The 22,625-nt window shown below is 52.4% G+C and overlaps 3 protein-coding genes across 5 annotated transcripts in view; 1 reads left to right on the forward strand and 2 right to left on the reverse strand.

Annotated features, from left to right (window-relative positions):
• GID4 (GID complex subunit 4 homolog) overlaps positions 1-797 on the reverse strand; it is a 20,347-nt gene extending 19,550 nt beyond the window's left edge. The window contains exon 1 of the mRNA XM_019753765.3: positions 92-797. Coding sequence (XP_019609324.3) covers positions 92-280 — 189 coding nt within the window. The 5' untranslated portion in view covers positions 281-797. The remainder of the gene's footprint in view (positions 1-91) is intronic.
• Positions 1-18,382, forward strand: part of ATPAF2 (ATP synthase mitochondrial F1 complex assembly factor 2) — a 19,314-nt gene extending 932 nt beyond the window's left edge. The window contains exons 1-8 of one of the 2 annotated variants that reach the window (XM_019753766.3): positions 849-1,136; positions 9,341-9,385; positions 9,635-9,780; positions 11,083-11,180; positions 13,953-14,033; positions 15,639-15,751; positions 16,246-16,361; positions 18,053-18,382. In XM_019753766.3, the coding sequence (XP_019609325.3) occupies positions 1,004-1,136; positions 9,341-9,385; positions 9,635-9,780; positions 11,083-11,180; positions 13,953-14,033; positions 15,639-15,751; positions 16,246-16,361; positions 18,053-18,190 (870 nt within the window). In that variant the 5' untranslated portion in view covers positions 849-1,003 and the 3' untranslated portion in view covers positions 18,191-18,382. Of the gene's footprint in view, positions 1-848; positions 1,137-9,340; positions 9,386-9,634; positions 9,781-11,082; positions 11,181-13,952; positions 14,034-15,638; positions 15,752-16,245; positions 16,362-18,052 lie in introns of those variants that run through there. The other variant, XM_074320641.2, reaches the window with a different exon arrangement.
• Positions 18,383-18,572: 190 nt separating this feature from the next.
• DRC3 (dynein regulatory complex subunit 3) overlaps positions 18,573-22,625 on the reverse strand; it is a 42,395-nt gene continuing 38,342 nt past the window's right edge. For both annotated transcript variants that reach the window (XM_019753761.3, XM_019753762.3), the window contains 2 exons: positions 20,034-20,165; positions 18,573-19,681 (listed from right to left, as the gene is read on the reverse strand). In XM_019753761.3, the coding sequence (XP_019609320.3) occupies positions 19,568-19,681; positions 20,034-20,165 (246 nt within the window). In that variant the 3' untranslated portion in view covers positions 18,573-19,567. The remainder of the gene's footprint in view (positions 19,682-20,033; positions 20,166-22,625) is intronic.

Here is a 22,625-nt window from a genome sequence, read left to right on the forward strand (position 1 = left end):
GTCCGCGGCCGTGGGCTCGAGGAGCCGAGGGCAGGCACGGCCCGTGAGCGCCGCGAGGAGGCCTCCGGCCCCGGCCCGGCCCGGCGCTCACCTGCAGCACCACCTCTACGTCGTACGAGTTCCCCTTGCTCTTCTGGTGGCCGCGGAACTTGGAGCCGCTGTAGAGCAGGCTGGTGGCCACGCCGGGCTGCTGGGTGTTGATGGGCGGCGGCGGGATGAGAGAGGCCGCGGAGGCGGCCGAGGCACCGGCCGGCGGGGGACACTCAGTGCGGACCGGCATCGCGGGGTCCCCCGGAGCCAGGGCTGGGGGAGGGGGAGAGGAACCGCCGCCGCCGCGCGGGAGCCGAGGAGGGTGGCAGGGAGGGAGGGGCCGGGGCGCGCACGCGCGTGGTTGGGGCGGGAGGTGGACCACCCGCCCGCTGCCTGCGGACCGAGCGCTCCGGCCGCCACCTGGACCCCGGGACCTGCGAGGAGCGCCTCCTCGTCCTGAGCTGAGTCCCCTTCCTCACTTGCCCTAGCGCAGCCACACACACAAACATACACACACACACGCGCGCGCACACACACACACTCACACACGCGCGCACACACACACGCACACACACATATACACACCACCCCTTCCGATTGGCCCGGGCGCGCCAGCGGGGCGGGAGCAGGCTCACGCGGCGCTTCCACCCATTGGCGAGAGGAGAAAAACACGTGGCGGGGTGCGCGAGACGCCCTCTGGGACTTGTAGTCTTCTTCCCGCAGCGCGGCGTGAAGGGGGCGGGGCGAAGTGCATTTGTGATGCTGATTGACTGAGGGCGTGCGCAGGAGGCGCGCGAGTGACGGCACGCCGTCGGTGTCATGCGGAAGATGGCGGCGTCCAGCGGAGTCTGAGGGCTCTAGGGAGGCGGTGAGAGGTTTCCGTACAGCCGGAGCGTGCTGCTTGGGAAATCCCTTCGCTCTGTTTCCTGCTCTCAGGTTTCCCATCCGTTGCGCTCCCAGGCCCTCGGGCGCGATGTGGAGGAACTGCCCCCGCCTGCGGCATTGGGGGCGCCGTCTCCTGAACTGGTCGCCAGGTGGCCCCACGACCTCCGTGGGGCCGGGGCCAAACACCCTGTCCCCATCCCGGGACTACGCGCCCCCGGCAGGTGAGGCAGGCCAGGGCGTGTACCCCCGATGGCCAGGGCCCGAGCCGGGCTACGGTGGGCTGAGGGGTCCAGCCATGCCAGGTGGGGTAACTGAGGCAGCGCTCAGGCTCGTCGGGTTACACAGGCCACGGGTTACAGATTAGGAAACAGAAGTCCCGACCGGGGCAGGGACAACCCGAGGGCTCAGATCGCACACACCGCGTCACGGCTCGGGACAGTAATGGACATTTGGCACGCATAGCCTGTCTCAAAGTTTATGGCTTTCTTCTCTTTAAAAAGGAAAGCAGATGTCACCCTCGTGTTTAGACGGAAATTCGGGTCCTGGATCAGCACTTCTCCAAGGTCACAGAGCAGACTCAGAAGTTAGTGGAGGGCGTCCGACGGCCTTGTGTGTCCTAGGAGCCCGCGCAGTAGGGGCGCAGACCCGGGCATTGAGTCGCATCCCCACCTCCCTCCCCCTGCCCTGCCGCAGCCACTGCCACTCCGTGAGGGGGCTGATCCATACACTCGTGCATCCTTCCACTCCTGACTCTCATGACGCCTGGCAGAAGGTAGTGACTCCTTCATTGCTCCTGGGGCGAGGTTTTAGGGTAAGAGTGGCAGTGACTGAAATGAGCGAAGAGTAGTAACTCTTTCCATTCAATTCGTTTTTCTGTGCTGAGAACAGGAGGCATGGTGGTCTTCAGGACACAGACGTGGTCCCCACCTGGGTGATGTTCATTGTCAGGTGCGGAAGGTTATATCCTGGTTAACAGTAGCTTGTGATGCCGTGCGAAGGGAAGTACAAAGGAGCTGTGAAGTACAAAGACGCACCTACTCCCATCTTGGGGCTGTTCATGGCCTAGAAAGACCTTGACTTTTCCAAAGGACACTTAAGCTGAGAATTGATAGATGAGTAGAAGGTCTATATAGAGGAGGCAGAGTGTTGGGCAGCTAGAACACATCCAGAGGGGACGGGGGTGAGGGGTGTTGCTGCTGTAGCACTGCCTCCTTTAGAAAACCGAGAACGCCACAGGCATCATGGCAGGAGTGCGAATCGGGTCTGATACTGGCTGAACCGCTGAGGTTCTGTGTGCGCTCGGCCTCATTTTCCTGTGTGAGTTGAAGGACTAGGTTGCCTCCGAGGTTTCTTCTGTTAAGTTCTATAATTTTATACGAATGTGGAAGAGGGTAGATGCAACAGGGATCTGAGGTTTCACCCATCAGGGCCAGGTGAAGGGCCTGGAGGTGGGCCATGAAGAGCCAGTAAAGAAGGAGGGACATCGATAAGTGGGATTTATGATAAGAAATATATGTATTTGGTCTTTGTGCTCTTCTTGGCACACATCTCTTAAAAGCCAGAAGAGCTGTGGGAGAATCTTTTGTTAAAATATTTGGTCTTTTGTCCTCAAATAACTCCAGAGTGATAAAGATGAAAGGAGTGTCTTTTGTTACTCGTAATAAGTCTCTCTCAACCACACCTGAGTTTGTGTCAGTTAGGTGACTTTTGGAAAACCCCTAAGGATGGGGACTGGTTGCCAGGGGAACCAACCCAGTGATTGGAGGGTTGAACTTTCAGACCTACCCCCTGACGTCCACAGAGGGGAGAGGGGCTAAAGAGTGACTGTGGGGACAGAGTCCCAGAGAGCAGTTTCCAGGCTCTTGGCCTCACGTGGACAGGTGCTGGCTCTGTTATTAGATGGCCATCAGCTGTAATCAGGTGGCCATCTGCCGTGACTGGGTGGCCATCAGCTGTTACCGGTTTGCCGTAGCCACTAATATAATTGCTGTGGCTACATTGGTTGGCAGGGAAGCAGACAGCAGATTGCGGCTCCTGTGTCTCCCACCCTGTGTCTCCAACCTAGCCGCCAGCGAGACTATAGTGGTATGACTCCCCTATCTATGGCTCCGTGGGTGTGCCTTTTTGGCCTCGCCATATCCTGCGTTCTGGTACTGGGAGCGGGACCAGAGGCCCTGCATGACAGTGACTTCATCACTAATGGCTTGTATGCCTACCTAGTGAAGCGTCCCTAAAATCCCTGAACTACGGGTTCTGACAGTTTCAGAGAGCTTGTGGGTTGGTGAGCAGGTAGAGCTGCGCAGAGAGCGGCGTATCCAGAGAGCTTGTGGGTTGGTGAGCAGGTAGAGCTGCTGAGAGAGCGGCGTATCCAGAGAGGACAGGGAAGCTCCTTGCTCCTTCCCACATACCTTCCCTGTGCATTTCTTCCATCTGGCTGTTCCTGAGCTGTATCCTTTTATAGTAAATTGGTAATCTAGTAAGTGAAATGTTTCCCTGAGTTCTGTGAGCTGCTCTACCAAATTAATAAAATCTGAAGAGGCATCATGGGAACCTCCAATTCATAGCTGGTTGGGTTGGTCAGAAGCACAGGTGACAATCGGGACTTTCTATTGGAGTCTGAAGGGGAGGGGGGCAATCTTATGGGACTGAGCTCTTAACCTGTGGGATTTGACGCTAACTCCAGGTGCATAGTGTTGTAATTTAATTGAATTGTGGGACACCCAGTGGGTGTTGCAGAGTTGATTGGTGGGAAAACCCACCACACATCTGGAGCACAGAGTGTGAATATATAAAGGAAAATGAGAGGTTTTTTGTTTTTCCCTTTGCAACATCCTAGCATAGCATAAGCAAAGTGACTCATTCAGGGGTTCACTTACGTTGGCAAAAGCAGAGGGTGAGTTTAAGTTAGTGGATGCTACTTCCCATTATGGTGGCATGTCGTCTGCCATATCCTTTTCCTTTCTGCTGCTGACCTAGTAGGTTAGGTTCCTGGAAGTACTGGGCACATGGTAGGTATCAAGTGTGAAAGAAAATATGACCGAATGAAAGAATGAAGCGCAGAATGAGAGGTACATGAATCTGGCGTGTGAATGCTCTGCAGAGACTTTACCAGTTGTGAGCTTCTGAGGCTTTGGAGTGGTGGAAGATTAAATCCAAGTGGGGCCTGGATGAAGGCTTCGATTGGCAGGTGGATTGAACTTGGCCTCTTAGGAATGGCCATGTCATTTGAAGGTTGTCAGGACAGAAGGGGTTTAGGAAAGGGCCACTGGGCTGTTGGAGGAGACATTGCAGCAACGGGACCTGTGTGAGGCTGTGTGGTCCAGCTCTGTACCAGCTGCTTGGAGGGGAGGTGCTCTGCAGGGGCAGCACGTCTGACTGAGTGGAAACACCCAGTGAAATCAAGGTTAGAAGTCTTGTCTACTCCGTTTGCAAGGTGTCACTTGGACAAGTCATTTAGCTTCTCAGAGGCATCACCTGCCCTGTCTTCCTCATAGAGTGGTTGTGGTTGGTTGAGGGAGATTCCGTAGATAAGGCATCCAGCCTGCCACCTGTTTTGTGTTTTTTTCAATTAAAGTTTATTGTGGTGACAATTGTTAGTAAAGTTACATAGATTTCAGGTGTACAATTCTGTATTACATCATCTATAAATCCCATTGTGTGTTCACCACCCAGAGTCAGTTCTCCTTCCATCACCATATATTTGATCCCCCTTACCTTCATCTCCCACCCCCCACCCCCCTTACCCTCTGGTAACCACTAAACTATTGTCTGTGTCTATGAGTTTTTGTTTCTCATTTGTTTGTCTTGTTCTTTTGTTGTCTGCCACCTGTTTTTATAAGTTTTATTGGTACGCAGCCACACGCATTCATTTACATATTGTCTAGGGCTGCTTTCACTACAATGGCAGAGTTGACTAGTTGCAACAGACCAAATGGCCTGCAAAGCCTAAAATATTTACTATTTGGCTCTTGACAGTAAAAATTTGACAACCTCTGCTCTAGATGCTAGAGCAATTTGAAAAAGTGTGTTTAGTTATTTAGTCCACTTACATTAATTGCTATGGCAGATACATTTGGACTGAAGAATTTCTTAACAGGTTCATTGAGATATAATTCATTTACTATTCACTCATTTAAAGTGTACAATGAAATGGTTTTTAGTATATTCGGAGTTGTGCAACTCTCACTACAGTCAATTGGAAAACATTGTTTCACCCCCAGAAGAAGAAACCCTGTGCCCTTTAGTTGTCACCCTCCTTTTGTCCCCTCTTCCCCTCCAGCCCTAGGCAACTACTGCTTCACTTTCTGTCTCTATTTCCCTATTTTGGACATTTCCTACAAATGGAATGTGGTCTTTTCTAACGACCTTTTTTTCCACCACTTAGAATGTTTTCAAGTCTTGTCTAAGTGGCAGCATGTGTCGGTATTCTGTTCCTTTTCATTGCTGAATCTCATTTATCCTTTCATCTGTTGATGGACATTTGGGTTGTTTTCATCTTTTGACTATTCTGAATAATGCTGCTATGAACATTCAAGTTTTCATGCAGGCATATGTTTTAATTTCTCATACAGCTAAGAGTAGAATGTCTGGGTCAGATGGTAACTGTTTAACCTTTTGAGGAACTTCCACACTGCTTGCCAAGGTGGTGCACCATTTTACATTTCCACCAGCCGTATATGAAGGTCCCAATTTCTCCACATCCTCGTCAACACTTGTTATTATCTGTCTTTTTGATTAGAGCCATCCTAATGAATGTGAGGTGTTATCTCCTGGTTTTGATTTGCATTTCCCCGATGGTGAATGATGTTGAGCGTGTTTTTATGTGCTTATTGGACATTTGTACATTTCTTTGGAGCAATCTCAATTCATGTCCTTTGACCATTTTTGATTGGGTTATTTGTCTTTTTATTTGATTTTTAAGGGCTCTTTATATAGTTGGCCTGAAGAAATTTGATTCAAGAAAATGTTGGTCAGAGATGCCGGAGGATTACGTACGGAGAGATGCGCCCAGAGAGAATTTCGGCTTTAGGGCTTAAGGCCCGCCAGATGGCGCTGTTTAAAAAGATAAAGGTGTTAGACCGCTTTGAGAAGGGCCTTCCTCTGATCGTGGTGCACGGTGGGAGTTGTAGTTCTGAGGCTTCAGTCTTTACAAAGCAAAGGCCAGCCCGGAAATCGAGGCGGTGGAAAGATCCTTCACTGGTCCCCGCAGCCTGGGACAGGAGGAGCAGTGTAAGGGAAGTGACACTGAAAACAGCCTGTTTCTCTGTGTGGATCGAGCAGCCTCGCAGGAACAGGGACCCAGTGGACAGTAATTTCCAATTCAGTATCTACATGAGCAGTTTTTTTTGGTTGTCTCTGCTTATACAGCCTATTTTATTCTGGCCAGTTTTGTAATGTCAACACTTCTTTACATACCCATTTCTTTGTAGCTACGCAGTGCACAAAATTGTCTCTTAAAAGGCACTGAGTGTTTTTTGCCACAGAAACGTGTTCTGTAAGGGGAGTGATTCATACTCAAAATAGAAACGAGTTCTGTGTGATCCCTACAAGGCCAGGCTGTTTCTTTCATCTTCAAAGATGGTGTTTTCCTGATGCTGCCGGCTAGCCCTGTGTTCATGGTGAATATGAAAGTTTCACGGGCTCCCAGGGGCCTCATAATTTGTCTTATGGGAACCACGACCTTTGAGGGGCCAGGTGAAGAACCTTTGTCTTTTGACGTCGTTGGGGAGCATGGCTCCCACCACATGAATTTTCCAGGTCACGTTTGCCTGTGCGAGTCCCTCGCTTGGCTCCCTCTGCCCTCCTCACTGCCACCTATCTGGCCACCACCGCCGTCTCTGGGCATCTCTAACCGTCCTCTGCTGGATGGCTACAGTCTTACCTTCCTCACCGTCTTTCTCATTCTCCAAAGCGCTGCTCTCTTGACGCCCTAGCTGTTTTGCTGGAAACTTTCTTTCACTCGCACCCCCTCCAAAAATAAATCGCCAATGCAGATTGGCTAACTCCTGCCCCTTCCTCAGATCTCAGGTGGAATCTGACTGCTGGGGGCTCTTCTGTTAGTGCAGGAGGAAATTCTGCATGTGCGTCAGTGTCCCTTGTATAACTTTGGCTGTCACAGTCACTTTATTGTTTGGCTGGTTTAGAGTCTGTCCCCCCACTCGAGTTAGTGCCTCAGGGAGAGGGCTGAACTCTGAGTCGTATCACCGGGACTCACCACGCTTCCTAGAACAGGAGTAGCACTCACTGAAGTTTGTTTCAAAACTTCCAAGCCGGAAGTTTGCCCTCTACCTGTCACAGCTCCATTCGAGAGAGCACCTGTCTAAAACACACCCGCACACAGGCCCACCTTCGACGGAGGCCCGGCAGCCTTTGCGCTCCTTTTGCCCAGCTGTCGTCTCTTGCAGCGTGGTTCTCTCCTGTTTTGAGCAGTTTGGATTGCCGCCTCCTTGCCCCTCCATCAATCCCACTCCCTTCCAGTTTTTTCTTCCTCTTAACAGATAAAGAAGTGGGTCTGGCCAGGACAGAGGAGCCAAGGCCTGACTAGCAAAGCAGAAAATGACTTCCTTCGTGGGAAACCCTGCCATCCTGGCAGCTTTGGACGGTTCGGTCTGTGCTGTCAGAGTCCATTCCTTGGCCCCCAGGTCTCTTGGGCCCATTTCCCCAGGGCTGTGTGGGGCAATGTACTAGAATGCTCTCCACTGGCATTTTCTGCTGAGGGGTAAATACTCCTCCCTGCTTCCCCATCCCGCCTCCCCCCCAACCATGAGGCAGAGGTCTCAATGCTCTTCCCACTTCCTGCCTGGATTGGCTTTCACATGCTGTCCAGCCCAGCATTGGAGAACATCCTGGGCGCAGCCTGGATGCCTGTGTCTCACCTGCTACCTGTGTGTGACCGGGACGGCTTGTAAAGTAGGGAAATTTAAAAACAGCTGGGGGTATAAACCTCCTATTTTGATGTCAAATGTGTCAGAAGATCAGTATGATGACTGCGGACGAAGGTGGTACGTCCTGCCATAATAATGTAGCGTCAGCTTGGTGACCACATCTCATCACTTAGAACAAAAAATTTAAACTCTACAAAGACAGGGATTTTTGCTTGTTTCATCCCGAGTACCTAGAACAGGACTCAGCACATACTAGGCACAAATATTTTTTGTGGGAAGACAGTTTGGGCCTTAGTTCAGTAAGTGCAACCATGGAAATGCAATTTTGAGCCCTCTGTGGGTAAGCACTCATGGTAGCAAATTAGATTTCTGAAAAAAACTGATATAATGTGGAAAACATAAAAATACAGTGTTTGGAGTAAGACCAGATACTCTCTTTCCATCACTCCCTTCCCATCCCCTGTGCACAGAAACCAAGTTCTCTTAATTTTCATAGTTTATTTGAATTAATAAAAAACTAGCCAAAGCTTGGTTTAAAAAAAAATTAAAAGAAGTTAAAAAGCATTAAATACTAATGAATCTCCTTTTCCTTCACATGCTGCATCATTATTTTCAATAAATAACTTCAGTCAGGGACTCTGAAGGCTTTTAGCACCTCATGAATATGTGAAGGAACAAACACACGGAGGAAGGAAGGAAGGTTTTGTTTGTCGTAGATGGTAAGGGCTGGGTTATGGTTTATTGCTTTCAAAATGTGACCTATTTGCTCTTTATTAGTTGAAGGAATCTGCATAATTCCTTATGCGGTGTTCTTGGTTTTTAATCCCCCCGGGTAAAAGGGGGAATGTGTTTACATTTTCATCTAAGATTTTATTCAAGTTATTTTCAGAGGGAAACAGGACCAGATTTACCCCTTTCTTACAGGAAATGTTTGGCGTCCCTTTTGAATACGCAAGCTAGCTGGCTAATTAGGTTAATTAATTGGTAGGGCTCCTGGGACCTCTACTTACTGCCTGCACACCACACGCGTGCACGCGGGCGCACGCTCACAGAGGCTTCCCGACTCCTGCCTCCTCAGAGGCATCGGACTCGCCCGAAATGGGTCTCTGGCTTTATCACATTCAGACACCATCTTTAGATTCAGGCACGTTGTGCTGGCATGGGAGCAGCCCTGGTGAGGGTAGTGTGGGGGGAACATGCTTAGAACTTAAAGCAGAAGGTGCTGGAAAAGTCTCTCAGGTCAGACAGTCTGCAAGTTCGTGATGTCATGCGATCAGACTGGCCCTGAGCCTGGGGGCTGGCAGGGGCTTGACCAGTGTGTCCTCTTCCTCGTCCCTGGAGAGTGAATGCCCTCCTCCCCCCCCCCCGCTTTAATCGGAAGCCGTTGATTATGCTGCATAGAGTAGGGCAGACCTTGAATGGTGATAGGAAAATTAAGCCAATCAATCAGCATTAGCTGTAACGATACCAGCTGGTCTTGTGGCTTCTTGAGCTGTCTCAACATGATTTTAAACTGCCTTTTTGAAAAATCTTTCTCACAGAAAGGAAGAGGTTCTATCAGAATGTCAGCATTACGCAGGGTGAAGGTGAGTATCTGACATTTTGACTGCCTCTTTTTCTTTTTCTTTTTTTCCCTGTGAATGAGTAGAAACGTTTTTCATCTGCAGCTGGTTCAGTGGTGTGACTGCCCTTCCCGCTTTTGTTGGGTGTGTGTCTGTAAGTCCTCCGTGAAGGGACTCGGGGTTGTCTTTGCACCAGTTCAAATAGCTAAATATAGGAATAATCGGTCAATTCCACTTAACAGTCTCTGAGAGGTTTTCACTTGATCTTTCAAGGTGGCTTTGAGATAAACCTGGACCACAGGAAGCTGAAAACTCCCCAAGCCAAGCTCTTCACTGTCCCCAGCGAGGCCCTGGCCGTCGCAGTGGCCACCGAGTGGGACTCCCAGCAGGACACCATCAAGTTCTACACCATGCACCTGGTAACCAGCTCAGCCCCACAGCCGGTGCCCGCTGCTGGCTTCCTCGGGCTCCCGGCCCAAACAGGGCTCCTCTCCCGGCAACGAGAAGGCCCTTTTGGTGGGGGTGGTGCCAGCCACACTTGCCTCCCTGAATGTGCCAAACGTTCCCCTGTGGCCTGGTCACCTACGGTTCCCCTGCTCAGAACACTGCTGGATGGCTGGTCCTCTCTGCTCTCAGGGCAGAGGTCATCTTCCCCGACTACCCAGCTGTCTGTTTCCTATCATGGCAGCTGCTCCTTTGTTTCATCAGCACTTATGCAATTTGTCGTTGTCTGTCCCCTTCACTGCCTTGTAAGCACAGAAGGGCAGGACCCCAGCACATAGCCGATCCCTAGCAGAAAGTTAGTTGGCACTCAGTGAGTGTTGGTTGAGTGCAAGAACCCAAGGGGCAGGGGGTGAGGTGAGGACTCCGCCCGCCTTGGCGCCAGCCCCCTCCCATAGGGTGACGCACTAAGCTCCTAGGGCAACCTAGGGAGTGGGTCAGCTGGATTCTTTGGGTCCAGGCTCTGTACAATGACCTTGGGCAAGTTGTCCCTTCTCAGCCCCACGTTCCTCATCTGTGAGGTGGGTGACGGAGTGGTGGTCAGGGTGGGATGAGCCTGGCGTGGATGCTGGCAGACAGAGCCCTCAGGAGGCATGGGAGTTAGCGCTTGGCCTTGACACGCAGACGCTGGAAGCCTCCTCAACACCTTCATAGCCTGCGGCAGTGCTGGCCTGCTCCTTTGACTGTCTGATGACATTAGGGTAACGGAACCACAGTACCTAAATCCAGACAGTAATCCTGCTCCTGGTTTGGCTGCTTTGTTCCCCTGCTTTCTAAGGTGTTAAGGGAGCCCACGGGTAAGCTTTCCAGTCAGATGTGAATTCCAGTAATGCCTACGTGTCTTTTAACTGACGTTGAGCTCTCTGGGCCTCAGTTGCCACGTCTCTGAAATGAGTGTAATAGCACCTATAGAAAGGCTTGTTGTGAGGACAAAATTAAACACAGCAGAGCGTGGTAGTAAAGAGGATGGGACCTTGGGAAGCCAATTCGTCCTGGGGCCACTGTGAGAGTCCGTGAGTCCCACGCGGCGGGCGCACACGGCGCACTGTTGGCACAGAGCCTGGCTGTAATAAGGTCTCCGTGGAGGTGCTGCCGCCGCTGCGGGCTCGGCTCTGCTCCTTGCTGGGTGCTGCGGGCCACTGCTCCCTGTTGCTGCGGGTTGGACTTGGTGTCCTTAGGCCCCAGCAGGTGGTGAGGGGGCTTTCTGCCTTTTGCTTCAGACCACACTGTGCAACACGTCTTTAGACAACCCAACCCAGCGAAACAAGGACCAGCTGATCCGGGCGGCTGTGAAGTTTCTGGACACCGACACCATCTGGTAATTGACGTGCAGATGGGCATTCCCCTCGGGCCGAGCAAGTCCCTCGGGCTGTTTGCCTCATTTGCCCTGACAGTTATCAGTGGAGGAAGAGGCAGGCCCTTTTCCTTTATCTCACAGGGCGGGGAGAGCAGTCTGTTTGACATCGGTGCTGAGCTACTGTGCAGATTCCTAGAAGGGAGGGCTCCTCAGGCTGGAACGCTATCGGAGCACTGGGCACTCCTCTTGTGTGGCCTGGCAGCTGTGCCTTGGTCTGGGGCAGGGTGGCGTGGTGGAATAGGCGGCTCTGCAGGCTTCAGGACCAAGGGGGTCGCTTGCCGACCGCCAGCAGGGCCTCTGACCCTGGACTTCTGCCTACCGGCACGTTCTCAGGTAGGCGTCTGTAGGACTATGCATCAGCGTGGACACAGGTGTCGACATTCAGGAGCTGGCTTCCTCCGCTCCTCAATTTTCCCCTCATGTCGTATATCATTCATTCGTTTGCATATATATGTATATAATTATTAGAGGAAATGGCTCATGTAATTTTAGAGGCCAGGAAGTCCCATGATCTGTCTGCAAGCTGGGGAATTAAAGCAGGTGGCATCATTCAGTCCAGGTCTGAAGGTCTGAAAAAGTATGTATGAGGTGTAAGAAAAAAATATGGTGTGGGGGCGGCCGGTGAGCTCCATTGGTTAGAGCATGATGCTCGTAACACCAGGGTTGCCGGTTCTGTCCCCACATGGGCCACTGTGAGCTGCGCCCTCCACAACTAGATGGAAACAACTACTTGACTTGGAGCTGATGGGTCCTGGAAAAACACACTTAAAATAAATAAAGTTAAAAAAAAGAATACAGTGAATGTTAAATTTAAAAAAAAAATGTTTTTCAGTAAAAGACACATTGTCATTAATCCCCCTCAAAACACTCCCCCTTGCTTCAGACACACTTATCCCATCATTCTCGCCACTTTCTGAAGCAGTTCTGGACGTCCTCTGTCATGTGTCTTTAGTTGCGCTGTCATGGCTGCCTCCATGTGCTGAATCGATTCAAAACATTTACCTTTCATGGTCATTTGACTTTGGGGAAGAGCCAGAAGTCACACAGTGCCAGGTCTGGTGAATAAGGTGGATGAGGACACATGGTAATGTTTTTATTTGACAGAAATTGCCGTACTAGAAGGGATGTGTGACACGGAGCGTTGTCATGATGGAGGATGAAGTAAAGACACTCACGAAAGAGGACTTCCAGAACTGCTTCAGAAAGTGGCAAGAACGATGGGATAAGTGTGTTCGAAGTGAGGGCAAGTATTTTGAGGGGGATTAATGGCAATGTGTCTTTTATTCTAATCAGGTTTTTTAAATTTAAATATTGACCGTAGTTTTTGATCACCCCTCGTGTGTGTATATATATACACACACACATACATATATACGTATATAAAGATATTTATTATAAACGATTGACTCACGGGATTATGGAGACTGACGAGTCCCAGGACCTGCAGTCAGCAACTGGTGCCCCCGGAGAGGTGACGCTGCGCCCCAGTCTGAGTGCCCGCAGCCTTGAGAACTAGAATCAGCCAGCGTTTCAGCTGGAGTCTGAAGGAAAAGAACTGATGTCCCAGCTTAGGCATCAGGCAGAAGGAGCTCCCTTCTCTGTGTTCTTAGCTAATTGGTTAGTGGTGTTGCAGGAAAGTTGAAGAAACAGCTAAATTGAGCAGCACCGTGTCTGCTGCTCCCGTGCTCTGGACGCCGGAGTTATCGCACAGGTGGCGTGTGCAATCAGCACCGAGGAGGGCTGGGCGTGGGGCAGAAGTGCCTCTGGAGAGGCAGCCAGAGGTGCTGATTTTGAGTTGCTAGTCAGAAAGTCCACCCCATAGGTGCTGCGGGCCATTTGATTGCAGGGAAAAGCAACCCACTCATCCTAGCTCAGGTGAAAAGGGTTTTCTTGAAAACTATACAGGGAACCTGATCGTAAATGAAGGACGTTTGGCCACCAGGGATGGGATGGGGGCTGGAAGACAGTGTGCCAGAGCCCTCCCTCTGCCCCGGGGAGGGCCTGCCCGCTTGTCTGTGCAGCAACCCAGCTCGTCCTGCACACTCGTGATCTCCTCCACTCTGCTCACACCACACTGGCTTCCCACAGTGCCCATTTGGGTTCCCGTCCCATAAGGCCTTGCAGCTAAGCTCCCCTCAGCTGACTCTCTGTGTCTCTTAGTCACAACAAGTGGCACAGCCTGGCATCAGGTGGTATCAGGCCTCCATGGCAACAGGTGGGCTTATGAAGTACAAACAGGCAACTTGGTCTGTGGCCAGGGTGCAGGTAGGTAGGAATGCAGTGACTGAGCTTCTGTACAGCATTCACGTTCAGCATTCACGTTCAGCATCCTCCAGTAAGGTGGGTGTGGCTCTGGGGGGACAGTCTTAGTGTTTAGAATGGTACCAACATAGTGGTGCAAGCCATGACCCCTCAAGTAATTGGGGACAATTAGGACACTGGTTCTCAAGCTCACATGAGAATCCCCTGGAGGGCGTGTCCGCTGCCCAGAGCTTCTGCTCTCAGATGTGGGATGGGGCCTGGGGATTTGTGCTTAAACAGGTTCCCAGGTGATGTTCTGCTGCCGGCCGCAAGGCCACGCTGTGAGAACCACCGCTTTAGGAGCAAGACTTGTGGGGTTGGGGCGGCGGGGAAGTGCTTTATGCTGTTGCCTTTTGTGTTTTTCCCTTTTCTGTCACTGAAGGAAGAAATTGTACTTTTTTATTAATGAAGGTGATTTTTGCAATGAATTAGCTACAGGGTAGAAGAACCACAGACATTAGTGGAACTTCAAAAGAACGAATGGGACCCCATCATAGACTGGACCGAGAAGAGGTAAGATGTGCAGCCCCGCGGTGCTGGGCAAGCTGTTGGGTCGGGGCCACACTGGAAAGCGAAGCCCTTAGCCGGTGGTCTTCCCGAGTCCAGAGCACCCTTGGGACTGGGCACCTCCCATGTGTTCAGGAATAAGGCCACTTGGGAACACGCTCCTCCGATTTGTCTCAGGCGCCATGCACCAAGCACCTGCTGTTAGTGCGGATTGCGCCGAGCATAGGGGTGGAGCCCAGCTCTGCCCTGATGGGCTCTGTGGCCTTGGGCTGGTGACTCGATCGTCCTTGTCTGTGAATGGGGCTCGTGATCCCTACCTCCTAGGGTGTTGTGAAGAGTAAGCGGGTGATGGTTAGTGTCCCGCTCGGCACACAGGAAATGCTCACCTCCTGGCATGAACATCTTGACTGTTGTCACAGTTGCTACACTATTAAAACAAGTCATCAAATGGCACGTATGACATGTCTACACCGTTGGGACAGTGTCCTACCAGATTATAGGTGACATCCTGTGGATGTAAGGTGTCTAGGAATTGATGAGACCCAATATTTTTCCTTAGCAGGAAGACTCTTTTTGTGAACTGAACAGACTATTGATGTGACAAAATTCAGTTTCATTCAAGGGGACTTTGGAAGGGCTCCTACTTTAGGAGTATCCTGCCCCGCAGTATTTTGTAAGCTTACGTGCATTACTTTCGGGGATAGCTTTTTTCACGAAAGTGATGACTGTCGCTCTGTCCCGTTTGTATAATACGTGTCTCCCGAGTGCCTGCTGACGCCAGGCATCTTTGGGGTCTATAGTAAAAGGCACGGCCAGTGCATTAAAAGGTCAGGTAAAATGTCACAGCTGCAGTGCTGAGAACCGGGAGGCTACACTGTCATTTTGGGGTCTGATGAAATCTAACGGTCATTTAGGTGCCTGGAGATCTTTACTGTGATATAAAATTGTCAGCTTTTTGTGAGAGTTGAGCTTTCTTGTCCTTAATAATTTATAGAAAAACTTGGCCATTTCCTATGTTCCACTTGTACTATTAGAAATTTAAGCGACTATTTCTAAAGCAGTAGGGAAAAATCAGTGATATATGAAAGAAAATTATAAAAATTGCTTTACTCCAGTATGTTTTTCCTATATTTTATATAGTTATAATTGTTCTTGAAAACGTATCCTTCTTGGAGCCAGCCCATGTCCCAGACCAAAAACAACACCTTGTACATAGTAGAGGCTTAATAAATATTTGAAAAGTGATTGAATGACATAGGACATATGTAAATATTATTGTAAGGAAAACAATATTTAAAAGAAATCTTTTACAATTTCAGATGTGAAAATCGTTCTTAAAAAGTTTAAAAAGCAGGGCAGCCTCATATAAGTGAAAGCCCTGCTTGCATGGCCCGCTAACAGCACCTGTATTCAGGGCAGTCTCTCAGTCCTCTGGCTTTGCTCGTGATAGAAATGATTAGGTCAGGAGGTCACTGACCCCAGTGGCAGCTGCTCCCAGAATCCTCAGACCTGAGCCCTTGGCCGCACGCCCTGAAGGGGCGCACACCTGCTCAGCAGCTTAGGGCTTTGCTCCTGAAACACCTGGGGCACGCCAACGCCTTCTCCTTTCAGGTACGGCGTGGAGATCGGCTCCTCCACCAGCATCATGGGGCCCAGCATCCCAGCCAGGACTCGGGAGGTACTCGTCAGCCATCTGGCCTCTTACAACATGTGGGCCCTACAAGGTACACATGGCCCTTCCTGCGGGCCTGGGAGGGCGGGCAGGTTAGGCATGGACATCCAAAGCCCAGAGTCAGGAGCGCTCTAAGGGGTGGCTCTGACACTAACCCTTGTGCTGTGTCAGAGGGGAAGGGAGGCTCACACCCTTCCAGGAGAAAGGCGCTTTCTCTTCTTAGGGGTTCACGTCTCACCGGCCTGGCCGGGGTCCCACGGCCCCTCCGTGAGCCAGTCACTGGGTTGGGGTGGAATGCTCTGATTGGCCAGGTGTGGATCATGTGCCCCCCTCAGGTAGGAACAGAGGAGGGGTCTCCCCCAAGGAAGACCAGAGTGCTCTGGGAGGAGAATGGGGATGGATACAGAGTTGGCCAAAAAGCGAAGTTCCCTGGGACTGGTCTCCCCTGCCTGGTGCCTCTGTACCTCTCTAGGGCTGCAGGTCTAGCAACTGCCCTGTTTCGGGGTGGAGGTGCCCTGGGTCCTGACTTGGATTCTGTCCCTGCAGGGATTGAGTTTGTGGTGGCCCAGCTCAAGTCCATGGTGCTGGCCTTGGGCCTGATGGACCTGCGCCTGACAGTGGAGCAGGCCGTGCTGCTGTCGCGCCTGGAGGAGGAGTACCAGGTGAGGGCCGCCAGCGCCCAAAAGCGAGGGCCTCAGGTGCAGACTGGCGGGGCGGGCGGGGGCTCGCCTGTCTGCTTTTGTGTAAGCTTGGGCTTTATTACTTCTGTGTACAAACAGAAGCCACACTGAGGGTCAGAGTGTTGTCGGATAATCCCAGTAAGTGCCGCTGCTGCGTCCCAGTGTTGTACTCAGCTCCCCCCCTTCCCTCACCTCTTCTAAACAGCCGCGTCAGGTGGGGCTGTTGTCATCCCCGTGTTACACAGGAGGAAACGGGGGCACAGGGTTTGGAGCCAGGTCTGTGACTCCAGGCCAGGTCCTTCCCCCAACCCTGCAGGTAGACAGGTTCATGGACAGATGGCGATTGTGGGCCTGGCATACCTGTAGCGCCGGCCTCCTTAAGTGAGTGGGAGCCACATGTGTGCTCGAGGAGATGGCACCTCCACACGCTGACATTCACGCAGCAGGTCCGCTGGCTGGCGGGGAGCACGCGGCTGCTGCCTCCACACACATCCTGCTTTAGTGGGCTCAGAATTACTAAGGTTTTGCTACGCTGTCATTCGCATTTTTTAATTCTGAGAATTCTGGCGGTCTTGCAGCCTTTTTGCTGTTATTCCTCCAACTTCAGAAGGTTAATGGCTATCACAGATTGGTCCCTAGCGTGATGAAAGCCCTCTGTCATGGCAGTACTGCCTCAGTCCAGCTGGTCATCTGCTCAGAAAAACGCCTGGGAAAAGCTGTTTCTGTATTGCCAAGGCCGCCTCTGGATATTAGAAACGACTGAATAGAAAGAGGGCTGAGCTGGGGGTGTGAGAGTCAGCGAGCTCGGAAACCAGGGTTCTGGTCTGGGCGCTGCTGCTGACTACGGGGCCTGGACCAGGCCGTCGTTCTCTGAACTCTGGTTTGGTCTGTCACAAAACGGAGAGTAACCTGGATTATGTATGTGAGCGCTCTGAAAGTGTAAAATGCTCTCCAGATGTTATCACAGTTGTCCAGATCGAGGCTGGGCCACCCAGAAATGCTGACAGCTTCTGTGGCATGCCACATTCTGAGTTCTGGATGGGCTGGGGCAGCCAGGCCCGGCCCCCTGGGCCCTTGGCCAGGGAGGAGTCAGCGGGGTCGGATTGGAGTGACTCTGACATCTGGGTGGCCACACCGTGTGTCCAGGCTTTGTCCCTGTACTTCGTAGACTCTGGAGAGACAACCTGGACGCCTGGCCCCGTATGCAGAGCAGAGAGGCGGGGCTGAGCTCCCCCGGTGTCAGAAATGAAGTGACCATGTGGGCTTGGTTGGGTTTTTTTCTTTTTTAATCCCACCCATGCGCGGGCCACTTGCAGCCCCACCTGGTGAGGCAGCTCATAGGACTGACATTTTACAGCTGCCGTGTGGGAACAGCACAGATTGGGCCTCACAAAACATGTAGTTTTGGTGCCTGGCCTGCCCAGCAGTGGGCACCCACTGGGCCTGGGCCTGGACTGCCCCCCTCCAGACCATGCATATCCTGTAGAACAGGGGTGCCTACTCTGGCCACCTGCGTGTTCTTACCTACTACCTCCCCACCACGCGTGTCGGGCATGTTTTGGCAAGATCGAAGCCTGTGGCCCTCACCCCGGCCACACGGATGGTGTGAGGCCCTGGCTGGCGGGCGCTGGGGACTAGCCACTCACTCCACGGCATTTCTTGTCCCCCCTCAGATCCAAAAGTGGGGCAATGTTGAGTGGGCCCATGACTACGAGCTGCAGGAGCTGCGTGCGCGCACGGCCGCCGGCACCCTCTTCGTCCACCTCTGCTCCGAGAGCAGCACGCTCAAGCACAAGCTGCTGCAGGAGTGAGGCCCGCGGCGCCCACACAGCGCAGGACCTGGCTGCACAGACACCGCCCCCGCCTGCGGACCGGCTCAGCCCTGTGCGCAGTGTGGGGTCAGCCTGAGGGCACCTGGGTGCCCTGCCCTGGCCGGAGGGGACGTGCCGTCTGAGTGAGTTGCTCTTCACCCTGGTTTATTAAATGTTTCTCCACCCTGTAAAGGTGTTGAGCCCTGTTTTCACTTGCGCCTCGGCATTTCTTCATTCCTATTGTTGTGTCTGCGTTTCACAAGGTCCACCAGCTTGCCTCTCACAGCGTGATCTGGTATCTGCTTCCGTCACCTGCCCCCAGGTATCGTGTCACCAACAGACAACTATGTGTGTGGCCCTTGACCCTCAGCCCAGAGGCTTTTGTTTCCTGATTTTTAATCAAACAATCTTTTGAAAGTGAGTCCTTTTTGGTCTAAGCTGGTTGTTCCTACTACTTTAGAAAAAAATGATTTATTCTTGAAAATGGAAACTATACGTCACTCCTGGGTTAAAATCCCTGGCAGGCCTGGCAAGGCCACCCAACGTGTGTGCACGTGTCCCACGCAGGGCACCCAGAGCATCCTCCCGACAGCCACTTGCTTAGTCCTGGGAGGCAGGCGCACGTCCTGGTGCCAGGGCTCAGGGAGACGGAAGCCGCAGTCTGGTTGCAGGCAGCAAAGGCTTTCTGAGCTTCCAGGCCTCGCACACCTCTCCCAACAAAACAAAACGGCATGTCTCCCATTCATGGGGCACTGGCCACTGCCAGGTGCTTCTGCACGCTTTCCACACGTGTTCCCTGAACCCCTCAACTGTGCTCAGGGAAGGTACTGTCACATCCCCACTGCACAGATGACGCTCAGGCGGCAGAGGTGGCGTGGGAGGCCCAGCCTGTGCTCGTAACCTCTGTAGGGTTGCTGGGTCCCTGCAGCCAAGCCCAGGGACCTGGAGCCGCAGCCTCTGCCTGAGCAGGCAGCCCGGGCCCCAGGGCTGTGTTGCAGCCTCTCTGGCTGTTCCTCACACCCAGAGGAGAGAAGGGCTCAGTCCCACTGGCCGCCTCTGCCCACAGCCTGCCACCTGCCCCGGGGACACCCGGAAGCGCACACAGCTGGCATTAGGCCTCAGCCTGTGGAGCTGCTCTCAGTAGACGGGCCAGCTGCTCACCTGGGCTTTTCTCCTGCTCCTACACGAAGGTGAATTCTGATGATTTATTTAAATAGTGGAGGAACGTGACACAAGTTCTTTCTTTTTCTCTACCTTTGGAAGTTTTTCCCGGGAGGGGGAGGAATGGCGTTCTGGGTGTTGTGGGCGGGGCAGTCCCCAGTACTGTCTTCTGAGGCACTGCCCTGCCAGGGCCGAGGCCGTGTTCTCACAAGGCCCCTAGTCGATGACGTCCGTGTACTCCAGGTTGTCCAGCTCGCTCTGCATGTGGTCGATGTATTGATTGATCTCCCTCACGCGCTGACGGTTCCTGCTGATCTCGTCCTTGTGAATCTGAGGGGGGAAACCAAAGCCCAGTGTCCTCAAGTCAGAAAACCAGTTCATACCTTTCCCTGAGTCCAGTTTCGGGGAAAGAAAGGGAGTTCTTCGAAGTTTGCATAGTTACATCTTCCACTTACTTCCAAGCTTCCTGTGTTCTACTTACCTACCTGTTTGAGGTAAGAGAAAAATGAAGCGCCTGGGTTTTAAAGTCCGGGCAATAGGAAGTCTTCAGTGTGGAATTCTGCAAGCCTTAATTTACTTCTTTCTCCATTTCTTACTGCAAATAGTATACACTCCCCAGGGAAGGTCTCCACTTGTCCCTAGGGGCATCGGTGCGGCCCGCTAGACCAGGTGCGTCGCTCACCTTGTCCACTAACTGCGCACACCAAGAGTTGACCCTGGTCAGCAGCTCATCTTCTCGATTGTCGATCTTCAGGAGGTGGATGTCATGCGATGTCCCGACAGCATTCACGATTGTGTCTTTGTCCACAAAAAGCTGGTGAGTGAAAGATCTAATAAGTGAGTGTGTCTCACTGTGCCCCGAGCACAAAGCCAGCAAGCTGAAGATAAAAGAACACCCGAGAGTCCCCTGGCTGGTGGGGGCAGTGCCGGAAGGTGGCTGCCCAGCACCCAGAGGATAGCCCACCTTTGTATTAGCGCCCTTTCTCACTGCTTATCTCCCAGAGCCGGGCAGTGGCGGGTGTTACAGGGAAACAGCGATCCTCGCTGGGAGCGCGTTTTCTCCAGGGAGAAGGCAGATGGCTGCCCCAGGGGTGACCTTACCCAGGACATCTGCGTTCACAATGGATCTCTCTCGGTTGCCCTCATGTCTGACTCGCCTGAACCCCTGCTGGCCGGCTGGGAAGTGTGAGATGAGGCTCTCCAAGGGCGTTGAGGCTGCTTTGAGGACAGAGGGCCCTGCACACTGAGGGGTGCTCACCCCACGTCTCTCCACTGCCCCTCATGTTAATCAAATCAAACCTCGGGTCGCAGTTGGGGCCTCCAGACTGCTCTTATTCCTCACCTTACTTTCTGCCTAAAGATGTTGAAAGCGACCATCCTCTACTAGGCCTGGCCGGTTCTAGGTGTTCACACTGTGGCTGCTGTGTGCCTGGCACAGTTGAAAATCAAGTGGAATCATTTCCCAGGGCAGGGGAAGGCTGCCGAAGCACTTGGCAAGTGGTTGCTTCCGCCGTGAAGGGACGTGCTTTGTAACGGTGCCAAGGACAGCGCACGACCAGAATGGTCTACACTGAAGAGAGGACTACAGGTGGATGGATACTTATTTTTCTCCTCTGTATGTTAGCAGGGAACGTGATAGTCTCCAAAAGATGTTCTGTGGAATTTGAGTTGTGAATATTTCTGCAAAAAATTATTCTTTGGTCAAATATGTTTGGGACAGTCTGCATACCCTAGGTCCCTCCTGCACTTCACACTGCTCAAAGCATTTTTCCAGTGATGGCTCTGGAAAGTCCTGTGGAAAAGAAAACCTTTTGTCTCTCAATTTTCCAACTGATTTGGCCACAGACTTCTTTGCAGAGTAAAGCCTGTTACTATCTGGTGGGATACTGGTTTTCCACAGAATCCCACATGGAAAAGCCAGGCTTGCTGATGCAGGGAGCAGGGCATCTGGGGACTAACTAGCACTGTCACTTGGGAGAAATGACAAGAAGTCATTAAGTTCTTCCTCTGTGCATAGAAGGTCCCGGGCCAGGCTCTGGGAAGGGTTCAAAGACCTACACAACCTGCTTGGCCATGAGCCTCAGGCAGCACGCGCCGGAGTGACCGCCGGCCATTTCAAACACGGCAACAACGACATCGACTCACCATGATGTTAAAAGTGTGTCACAGCTGATGTCCTAAGCTATGCAGAGAAATTGTCCCCCCAAAGTTTGAATACGTAGAAGACAGCTTTGGAAGCCGTGGGAAGTAAAGTCTGCTTGGAATGGACAAGATAAGAATAGGTTATGGAAAACTGACATTTGTAAAATACAAACGAAAGGAATCTGGTTTAAATAAATGATTTTAAAATGAAAGTTTCGAGTTGTTTCTGGACTCCAGGAGTAGTGCCTTCAAAATAGTTCTTATGGGTAGCGTATTCTAGATTGCCCTCCCCTTTCTGCAGGTTGGAAGCCCTGACATAGAGGGGAGGGTATGCAGGGGTCCTTGAGGCGTGGCAGCCACTCCTGGCTGCTGAGCCACTCGCCCCTGCTCTGTGGGCCTGGAGCCCATAAAGACACATTTCCTTCAAAACGACTTCTTGGGAGGGACCTTTGAGAAGGGCACGGCTAGCACCCTCCCCAGGGCTACCACAATGCTGGGGGTTTGAGGATTTGTGGGCCCTGTGTCCAGGTGGCATCAGACCATTCTACCACCCAATGGGCACCTGATGACACTGACCCCCTCCGCCACAGAGAAATGAGCAGAGAGCCCGCCCTACCCAGTCCCTGCTCAGCTGAAGGGGCAGTGACCTGGCCTGCCAGCCCCCTGCCGACGGGAGCCTTCAGGTCCCAGCCAGGACCTTGTCACAGCCCCCTATCCAGGGACTGATGACTGGGTCACACCCACTGTCACTTAGCAGACTGGGGACTCACAGGTCCTATGGCCTGAGCCTGAGCACTGGCCTGCCCTTGCGGCTGGATTCCCACATGGGTGTTCAGAGCACCCAAGGAGCGTGTCCGGCCTCCCGCTGTCTCCTGAAAGTGGCAGTGGCTCATGGCAGCACGAGGCTAGCTCTGCGCCCCCAGCCCTGGCGGGGGGAGCAGTCACATGCTCACTGCCCCGCTGACCTTGCCATGGGCAGCTGGCTGCCCGCGCCACTCAGGGCCTTCCCTCGCTGCCAGCTCCAGGCTCCGTCCTTGAGCGTGTGTGTTCTGCTTTTCCTCCCAAAGTGGAGAAGGATTTTAAAACACAGATTTGGCCGTAAGTATGTCATGAGCTGGTCACAATTACTCAG

Source organism: Rhinolophus sinicus, chromosome 12 (genome assembly GCF_057876585.1).
Source record: "Rhinolophus sinicus isolate RSI-liver-muscle chromosome 12, RSI-T2T, whole genome shotgun sequence".
NCBI classification, from domain to species: domain Eukaryota; kingdom Metazoa; phylum Chordata; class Mammalia; order Chiroptera; family Rhinolophidae; genus Rhinolophus; species Rhinolophus sinicus.